This window comes from Perna viridis, chromosome 12 (assembly GCF_037379345.1).
Source record: "Perna viridis isolate PV_CMFRI_1.1 ecotype Kerala chromosome 12, ASM3737934v1, whole genome shotgun sequence".
Taxonomy (NCBI): domain Eukaryota; kingdom Metazoa; phylum Mollusca; class Bivalvia; order Mytilida; family Mytilidae; genus Perna; species Perna viridis.
In genome coordinates, this window is record NC_142456.1 from 5,181,833 (window position 1) to 5,191,868 (window position 10,036).

At 32.8% G+C, this 10,036-nt stretch overlaps 1 protein-coding gene across 4 annotated transcripts; it reads left to right on the plus strand.

The window, feature by feature from the left end:
* Positions 1 to 257: 257 nt before the first annotated feature.
* LOC148600956 (uncharacterized) lies at positions 258 to 9,759 on the plus strand. Of its 4 annotated transcripts, none has more exons than XM_088555135.1 (4): positions 258 to 319; positions 3,970 to 4,036; positions 4,605 to 4,667; positions 5,297 to 9,759. In XM_088555135.1, the coding sequence occupies exon 4, from the start codon at positions 5,325 to 5,327 to the stop codon at positions 8,709 to 8,711; it is 3,387 nt and encodes a 1,128-aa protein (XP_088411261.1). In that variant the 5' UTR covers positions 258 to 319; positions 3,970 to 4,036; positions 4,605 to 4,667; positions 5,297 to 5,324; the 3' UTR covers positions 8,712 to 9,759. The 4 variants fall into 4 exon arrangements, with proteins under 4 accessions (XP_088411261.1, XP_088411259.1, XP_088411260.1 ...); XM_088555133.1 differs by having other exon boundaries at positions 3,970 to 4,031; XM_088555134.1 differs by lacking the exon at positions 258 to 319 and adding an exon at positions 3,252 to 3,414 and having other exon boundaries at positions 3,970 to 4,031.
* Positions 9,760 to 10,036: the final 277 nt, after the last annotated feature.

The window sequence follows — 10,036 nt, forward strand, 5'->3', positions numbered from 1 at the left end:
ATAATTCAGCGAGAGTTTGATACTTTTTGTTGAGTATAGAAATTGTCGCGCTGCCGCAAGAGCGAAAATGAGGTATTATTTTTTTTTCAGCAGCAGCCATAGTTAAAACTTTTATTTGAAAATCTAGTGTTAAGTATAAAATGGCAGGTACCTTTTTCAGTTTTATTAAACTTTAGTTTAAAGATTTTATCACAATCAGTTCTCTTCCTTAGTCCTGCATGACTTTTATACAAGTCTATATATTTATAAGACCTTAACCTACCTTGTATGTTCTGATGTCATATATACACACTTTTTATAAATACAAGCTTTTGACAAGGTATGTTTGAATTATTAGTACTTCAAGTAAGAATTTTTAAATATTTTTGCAGTAAATCTTATCAGTGCTTATGAATTACTTACGACATATGAGGTTATGCGAATACTTAGTCTAGTTTTTACATTTTTATAACTTCTTGCGTGTTAACTCAAATACCATGCCTTTAGTTAAAATTGTATGTGCTGAGCTAGTATGACGCCTTATCAAGGAATTCTTAGGGGACAGTCGTGAAATATTTACATCTGTATTTTCAAAATTTTAAGAATTTAGGCACGGCGAAAATTATAGGCCGTACCAGGCGCTCCGCCCTTGATGTTTTTTTCATTAAGAAAACAAAATTTATATTCATTAATCTTCAATAATGTCACTTTTAGATTTTAAGAATTTATTTATGCTACAAACATATTAAAATGCAAAAAATACCACTGTTATAAATATTGCTACTTTCTTGCTGTACGCGTGTTTCAAGGAGATTATCAGCACTATTAGGGAACGACCGTGATCTAAGTTTAGAGAAAAGGGGGTATCTTGAAAGATTTCGTCGGATCAAAATTCAATTTTCATCATGTTCAAGGTTAAAATACGTTTCCACATGTACAATGTATGAACTCAAATAACTAATTTTTATTATGTAAAATCGTAATTATCGGGTTACAGTGATTTGTAATGATCAAATATTATTTTCTCCTATCTTTAAGATCAAAATATTTATTTTCCAAAAGTTCTGAGTCATAATATTTATTATGAAATACTTCCAGGACCCCCTCTCAATATCAAATGGTCATCCACTTATTTAATTAGAACCAAATATACATACAGGAATATTTAAAGTAATGCCCAACCCCCAGTATGTATATATACAGAACAAGGGGAGTAATGTAGAGATTATAGAAATAAAACCCAAAACCACAGAATCTCATTTGAATGTTAAGTAACACTCCGGTTAAGAATCATGTAAAATGTGATTCATGGTTAGAAAGCCTACATATTTCTATTTTTGATATTTTGTTCAAAATGTTACAGTAAACTGACAATAAAAAGTGGTGTTTTATGTAACCAAGCATGTCTCATATAGGACCCTTTGATTTGGAAATAAATTCATCATCATAATCATCATCATCATCATCATCATCATCGTCTTCTCCTTCTTCGATCTTCTTCATTTCTCTTTCTCTTTTATTACCCTTGGTCTAAGAAAATACAAATTATATAGAATGTTCTGTAGAATTCTAAATTAAGTTGTGATAACTGTATCTGACACTGAAATACAATAGAAACTATTGGATTTTGAATGTTCCTCTTAAGTCCTGACAAAAATAGTTATACACTTCATCACAAAGACAAATACAACATATATAACAAAGACATATATGTAGCTTTTTTGGGGGTGTATCACATATTATAGAATATGTGATGATTCTGTACACTTCTTTAATTTTTAATTAGTTTGTCATTTAATGTAAGTTTTTCTTTTGTTTTTCCTTATTTTGTTCGACTGAATACTGCCTTTACATTACAAAGTTTCTTTGTCTTAGTAATTCGATGTAAACTGTTAAGACATTTTTGGAGTGATGAGATTACTTAGTCACTCTTCCGATAAATATTGATTAATTATGATAAATGACCGATAGCATACTCAACCATGATATACTCACCGGGTGTATGTTAATTGCGTTCACTGAGACAAACCTTATATTTCTTTTGAAATTTGGCCCTGGGTCGGTTTTACTTTTGTCAATATCGGATGTTTGTCCACTATTTCAAAGTTGTCTGCTGGGCTTGCAACAAAATACTTGGTTAAAAATGAATGATTTCGCCCTTATGTCACTAGCGTTTGTCATAATGTGTCTTCGTGTTCGTTATTTGTCTTTTTATTTTATTTTGAAGAAATGTCATTGTTCTGTTACCGTGGATTTTATTACTTTTGTAGTCGGGCCTTTAAGAGCTTAATTCAAGTTATGTTTACGCTTATTAAAAACCTTTTGGTGATCTCTGTAAATATTTACTATTAACATTTTATAAAGGTTATACGATGCTGCATTTATTGCGTTTCAAAATTACATGCTCCTTTTTTCACCAGAAACTATTATTAGTATCACATTTCTTCATTTTCTTCGTTTGAATGTGAAATATGATTTTTCAGAGATTACACATAACATTTACTTCATCAAATGCATTTATATTCGAACAGAAATATTTTATATACTAAACAATTTTTTAGGCTACATAAAGATAAGATGTAAATATTGAGATTTTGAAGAGAGGGAGGGTTCAGAAAACGGAGGTTCCTGCTAGTATTTGCTAATTTTTGCCCACTTTTTTACACGAGTTTTTCTAAAGTTTTCCAACAAAAGATGCAACTCACGGACCCTCTTCCTGTCTCTGCAATTGACAACCAGGAACAGACATTAAATCATCCATGTTTTAATTTGTATATAATAGACAAGAATGTAGTTTAGGTTTCGACCAAAGGTAATGTAATTTTTTGTTTGTTTTTTTTATCTTGATAATTATTTTTTGTTTGTCTTTATACCATCTAGTCTACACACCGTTATTTTGACAATCAAACATGGAACAAACGTGTCACTTTATTAAAGTAAAACGGGTGTTCCCCTGGGCAGTTTTAAAACCTAAAAAAGATATCGTTATGATTTGGAAATACATTTACAATTATATTTAGAAATATGAAATTTTTAACTTGACCTAAATCTACATAAAATGCAATTCACTTATTTTCAACTCTAAATCATGATTGTAGGCGTTAATTCTTTGTAAAATAATACGTAAATACTGACGAAAGCGTGACGAAGTAGACAATACAACTGCATATTAATACACCACCTGATACATTATGTATTGAATTTGAATGATACAGACCCAAGTATAGGTTAAGTGTCAACAAGTGGGGATTTCTGAATATGTAGCGTATACATTGTTACCATTGCCAACAAATGAAAAAGAAGAGAGACATTTGGTTGACATATAATGGTCAAGTGGTATAGACATAATTCCAAAATGATCTGTCAAAAATATTCATGCTTAAAAACGTACATCGGTGGTTCACCGGTGAGGGAGGTGTCAACTTGCTCCTGAGAGTACGTAAACAGAATTAACTTTTCATCTTACTGGGTAAGGGGTTCGGGGATAGGGAACCATGGGGGATAGAGAAGAGAGTCTGAAATATATAATTTTTTAAGAAAGATTTGAATATGTGAAATATTGTATAATGGAGAAAAAAGGTAAGATTTAATTCACTACTATACCTGGGCTACGGAAAGTTTGACAATGACCAAGTCGAATTAATCTGCTAAATAAGGCATTGGGCAGTGCAAAATAAGGCCAGTTTGAAAACTATCGCAAAAAAGATACAATTTAAGTATTTGAATTTCGGTTGTGTTAACTACCTGGTATACTAATATAGAAAAAAGACTATTTTCTGTACTTTTGCATAGTAAAATACAGCTAAAAGTTATTGTTAATACTGCTAGACAAAATCATTGTCACATGACCGTCTGAAGAATTCTTCAGTTTTTTTTTGACAAAAGATACGTATGTATCAAATGACTGCTTTGGCGTGATTCATAGTTTGAGTTGTATGCACCGTACTTAGATTGTTTATTTTTACAGTTGCTGCATGTTGTATTTTTCAGAGCCTTCTGCTTTTGATGATGTTTTTGGACGTGAGCGTAATGCTGTAAACAATACAGTAACGGTAAGGTAAAACATACAGTTATAAGGACAAACACCGTACACCTGTGTATTTACTTTCATATACATCCTTTATTGTGTAAAGTTAATTCATGCATAAAAAATAACATTGTGTAATCCTTACAACATGGCAATGTTTAATTGTTATGTAACTTTGTTCGTATTTTATAAATCATCTTTTTTTTCCTGTAATACTACCCTCGCTTCATATGATGTTTCATTGTTAATGTAGCTCTTTCTATCTGAAACCACAGGGACTTGAGGTCACGAGTTAGATCGATTGAATGGGTAGAAATTATACTCAAATGCTGTTTAAACTATTTTATATATTTTACTCTCCATGGCCATACACTGCAAGCCACATGACCTCAAGCCCCTGTGTTAGAAACCCCAGTGAAGGATACAGAAATTCCGAAAAGGAGGTCCAATGACTGGTCGGAACGTGGGAGACACACTATAATTTCCATTGTTTTTCTATATAATTAACTTTTCGAGCTTAAAAAGTTGGCACCTGTTATCCGGTAAGATATGAAAATAAGAATGCAATATAAAATATTATATATCTGATCTTTTATAGTTGTGTACAATGATAATGGCGACATGAGGGGGTTGGATGAATTTGCATCCATTAACAAAATTGGTACGTACATGATTACTTTGAGGTAAAATGGTATTATATGAACATGAATGAATTGACGTTGTGTAATGGTGCGCCTGTCAATTGTAAACGCTTTCGACCTTGGGAGTTCTGTTTTCCGCCTTTTAAAATTTTCTGTAAATTTAATGTGAGAAATTAATTCTTCTTTATCTAAGTCTAGGCCTATATCAGTTATCAAAGAGAACACAATCCAGGGAGAACGATCAAACAACGAAAATAGACACATACAACAAAGAACGTGAAACTACCCGAGTAACACGTACACGGAAACAGAAGAAAATGAGCAACACTAAAAATTGGGAGCATGGGCCAGGTGCATGAACAAGGCAACCGTCCTCTGCTTTTCTAGGAACACCGGTCAATTTGCTTAAATAACATTACGTTATTATATAAACACTTTAAAACACCCTACCTAAACAGATACTCGAACTACGTGTTCATCATTTACAAGAAATGATTTTTACAGATGGTACAAATTGACATACTAATTATGCGATTTGAAAAAAAAAATTATTTTGGACGATTTGCTTCTGTTCAGTAGTTACATGTTTTTATTACGTTGTAACTACATCCGGTAATTTTATATGTCAAGTTTATAAATCAATTTTCAGATAATGCTTAGTCATCAACAAATCTATAATGAGAAGGGCGATTATAGTGTATGAAGTATGTCTTCTGGTTCTATCCACTTGTTTCATTGACATCCACTCAGAAGCAACATGTGAATTTACTGTGGAAAAAGTTCATATGCCACCCCTTTTCAGCCGTGATTCAATCCAACTAAAAACTATTGGTCGACACATCAAAGTCCTATCACCTGGAATATGTATACTTAATTCAGAAGATATTTTCAGACATTTTCAGTTCTCAAATAGCACAACGATTGTTGCATATTTTCTTTTTGGGTGTGTGAAAAACACGTCAATTCGTTTTAACAACACTGGACATGAAGATTCTATTCTTGAGAATGTTATTGGTTATTTTCATGCAACGAAGTGCCTAATTGATGCATCTGATGGAGGTCTTTATACGTTTTTAAAATTGACAAATAATAGAGTATTTACACTACGTCACAGCAACTTTAGCACAACGTCCGGTTCGTCAAACATACCACTTTCTTGTAATACAGGCCTATTTGAGGAGACGGTATCATTGGTGATAAGTAACGTACCGACAAACATTAATTATCTTATAGACCGGATGTTCCCTTGTAAAAATAGCGTTAAAGAAATAATTATCACGGACTGTAAAGGAATTGTAAATCAGACCTTACTGGAACACATATTTTCAAACCTACAAACCATCGAAATAAAAGACTGTACATTATCAGGTGTTCTCAACTTTCCATGGAAACCACTTGCAGCTAACTTGCCGGACAATCTATCACGTTCAGACTATCTGCAAGAACATTACAGCCGAGCATTACACTTGAACATCCCCTCGCATAATTTCCGAAGACAATTTTCCTTAATCAACACTACGTCCAATGAATCGAATATTTTTCTTAACGGTAGTTTAGACTACTTCCAGTTGTCACGAAATCCAATATCAACTATTGATGAAAAACTATTCAGACACACTCGAAGTATTCAAGTTGTAATTCTATCCAAAAATAAAATAAGAGAAATAAACGAAAATGCTTTTGATTCGTTAATAGAATTAACACTTCTCGACATGAGCAGAAACGAACTTTCATTTTTATATCCAGGAACATTTAGTAAATTGAAAAACTTGGCTATATTGGATCTCTCGCATAACAAGCTTTATAAATTGGCGGGAAAACTTTTATTTTTTTTAAACAACTTGGTGGAACTTAACTTAGATCATAACGAGATTATTTCCATGTCTGAAGATGTTCTACCTACCGATAACATTAAATTCCAACGTTTGACCGTTAACTTTAACCCTTTAAAGGCTTTTCCAGTGGCCGTGTTCTACATACGAAGTATAAAACTAGTTGAGTTTCGTCATACGAGAATAAATTTCAGAAACATGTCGAAGATTCTTGAACAGGTCGACAAAAACAAGTTGGAAAGTAGTGTTATTCCATCACGAAGTTCCTTAAGCGAGGACATTTTAGAAACTACCGATGAATGGAGGGTCATTGATTTAACCGGAAGTGACGTCACTGGATTCATATTAGACGGAAATATAACGTCTTGCATACGAGATATAGTAGTGATAATTCTTAAACATTTTAAGTTTGTTTTAAAAAACAACCCTTTATCTTGCTTCGTCGAAATAATTCCATTTAACAAACTACTCGTTTACTATACCTCAAAAGGATACTTTACCGGAGATGAATACTTTTACAGAGAATGGTTATGTAAGTATCCAACAGAATTCGAAAATAAACACATGCTGAAAATTTCGGAGAAAGAGACATATGGGATAATACACGACAAAAACTGTCCATCTACATGTTCATGTTACAAACGTGCTGTAATTGATGTAAATATCGTCGATGGACGACGAACAGGTGCTCTGTCTCTCCCGGACAATGTTCCGAATGGATATCTTGATATCTGGATGTCTCATAACAATATATCAGAAATCAGTGTAAAGGCTTATTTTAAGCGTATTCGACAACTTGATCTTTCAAACAACACCATTTCCTTTATTCCTAGAAACGTTTTCTTTGCCTTAAAGCGGTTACATGTCCTTAAACTCGACAACAATTTGTTGACTAAAATTCCCGAAAATATCAAATTGAGGGAACTCGTCTTAATAACTTTGAAAAATAACCCGTTTGTATGTGATTGCAAAATGCTCTGGTTCAAGCATTGGACGAGACGACAACACAACTTTAAGAATGATTTTGATTACATTGACTGTTTTACTGAAGGTAAAGAGCTATCTTTTCGTCTTTTTACCCTTCCCGACAGGCAATTTACATGTAAACATCCCCCTGAATACGATGACAATACTCTGAAGATTGCCGGAACTGGTATAGCGGTCTTTATTGTCCTTTTTGTTATTCTCATAATATTTATATGTAAAAAAAATATTAAATTATTCATGTTCACAAACCTCCATTGGCACCCCTTTGATCGTGGAAGATCCGAGGCGCATGAATATATAGATCTAACAATCATTCATGAAGTAGATTCGTCTGAATTTGTAAAGCAGCGATTAATTGTACCACTGAAAAGCCGTTTTACTGTGATGTCAGTATATAGTGATTTCATAGCCGGATATTCATTCCAGGAAAATATTCGTTCTGCAATTTATCATTCCAAACATATTTTATTGGTTATTTCGGATAAAATGGTAGCTAATAAACAACTCCTCGAATACACATGGAGAGAGTGCCAAAACAAAATAAAAATGACGCGTATGAATTTTCTGTTGGTGACTAGAACTGAAGGTTGTGGTACCATTTCCCCACTTAGCAGAGACGTAAGACGGTATCTAAAACACCATCCTCAGTTAAATCCAAAACGATCCGTATTTCAGAATGAATTAAGATACATTTTGTCGTCGTTCTCAACAGTATCATGGACTGTATCGTTGACAGTGGAAGAAACAGGAAACGCTCAAATATTTGATGATATTAGACGTCAAGGACAACTGCTTCTACATCCGATAAACGATGCAATGGATAGAAGACACGACATTTTCTGTTGCTACGGAAACGGCGATAGGATATTCAGCCAAGACATTCTAATTCCATATTTAGAACAATTTGGATATAACATAATAACTCCGGACGGAGATTTTAACCCCGGTGAATGTATCCTGAACAACATTGGTGAAGCAGTTGAAAATTCTGTCCATACTTTATTCATTACATCTAGTCTGAGTTCACTTGACGACATTCAAGCCCTTGTCTTTCAGAAAGCATTAGAAAAGACAAGACTATTCTCTTACAATCATCTTGTTGTTATTGTTCACAACGATGCAGTAACTGCGACGGATAACAAAGAAATAAGTGACTACTTATATTCATTCGTCTTCCTTGATGCAAGAGACAATAATTTTTTCTCAAGACTCAAAATGGCATTATATAAAAAGCAGCATAGGTAGCATAGATACTAGTGATGTAGCTTTACATTTACATAGAATTGTATCACTTAAGGTAGACCAAACCTTTTACACAGAGCATTCTTGTATGTCATCTTGCAAAATCATACAGAAGTATGTATTTCCAATGAGAAAATAGTGTTTGAAATTGTCTTTAAATTATTCAAAAAGATTGTTTGGCATGAATCTATACGTAGTAAAATGACAAACATTAATTTAAAAAAACCCTCTTTCAATGTCAAGATAATTGGCGGGAAAATGTTCTATGAAAATCTAAGGTGTTACAGTAGTTTAGTTTTCAATATCACAAGAAAAAATGTTCGATGACCCTCAATGTTCTTTATGAAATATGAAATAATGTCAGATAAGTGTAAAGAAGCGTATTAATTTTTTATATAGTAACATAAGTGAACTACATTACCGAAAAGAGTTTACCGTACAAGAGCCATATTGTAACAACACAGGGTTACACTATATAAATGATTTTCCAAATTTCCAAATTGGGTGTGTGAGAAAATTAAATTTCTAGATTATTGTTATTGATATAAGATATAAGTTTAGGATATAAGTTTTTTGAGGTTATCTCATGAAATAGGCTCATACCCTGTTCTTAACTTCAGTAAATATAGGTTGTTAACTTTTTAATTTTCCCGTCTCTATGCTGAAGATGCTTAAGGAAATGAGTATTCAAATAAACGAATATCGATAGTCGTACATGATTGATTATCAAAATGATATCGAACTAATCGGTGTTCTGTAAGATATCGTTCCCGTCCAGATTGATAGGTTTAAATGGAAAGATATTGTATAGTAAGCCATCATGACAATGTGTTTATGCTTTAAAGCATATTAATTCGAAATATGCAAAGGTAGATAAAATACCTACATATCAGACAGCATTGGTATTTCTTATTTTCAAATTGCTGCTTGATCAAGAAACTGTTTATATTTATATTCATGCTAGACCAGACTTCTTAGTGATACATTATGTATGCAAATTATTTCTTACAGAGGTTTTCATATAAATTTTATTAAATAATTATTTTCATTATTTATTTATTTCTATTATGTGGCAATTTGATATCACGTCACGGTTATAAATCATCATCAAGTGACACATAAGGCAGTGCCAGACCCAGTGGAAGGATATGATATCACGTCACGGTTATAAATCATCGTCAAGTAACACATAAGGCAGTGCCAGACCCAGTGGAAGGGTATGATATCACGTCACCAGTAGAAGTGTTTGATAGTTGATACTTTCCAGTGTGTGAAAAAAAAATTCAAACGTTTAAAAAATTGGGCAAAGATATTGATTTCTTGGATCC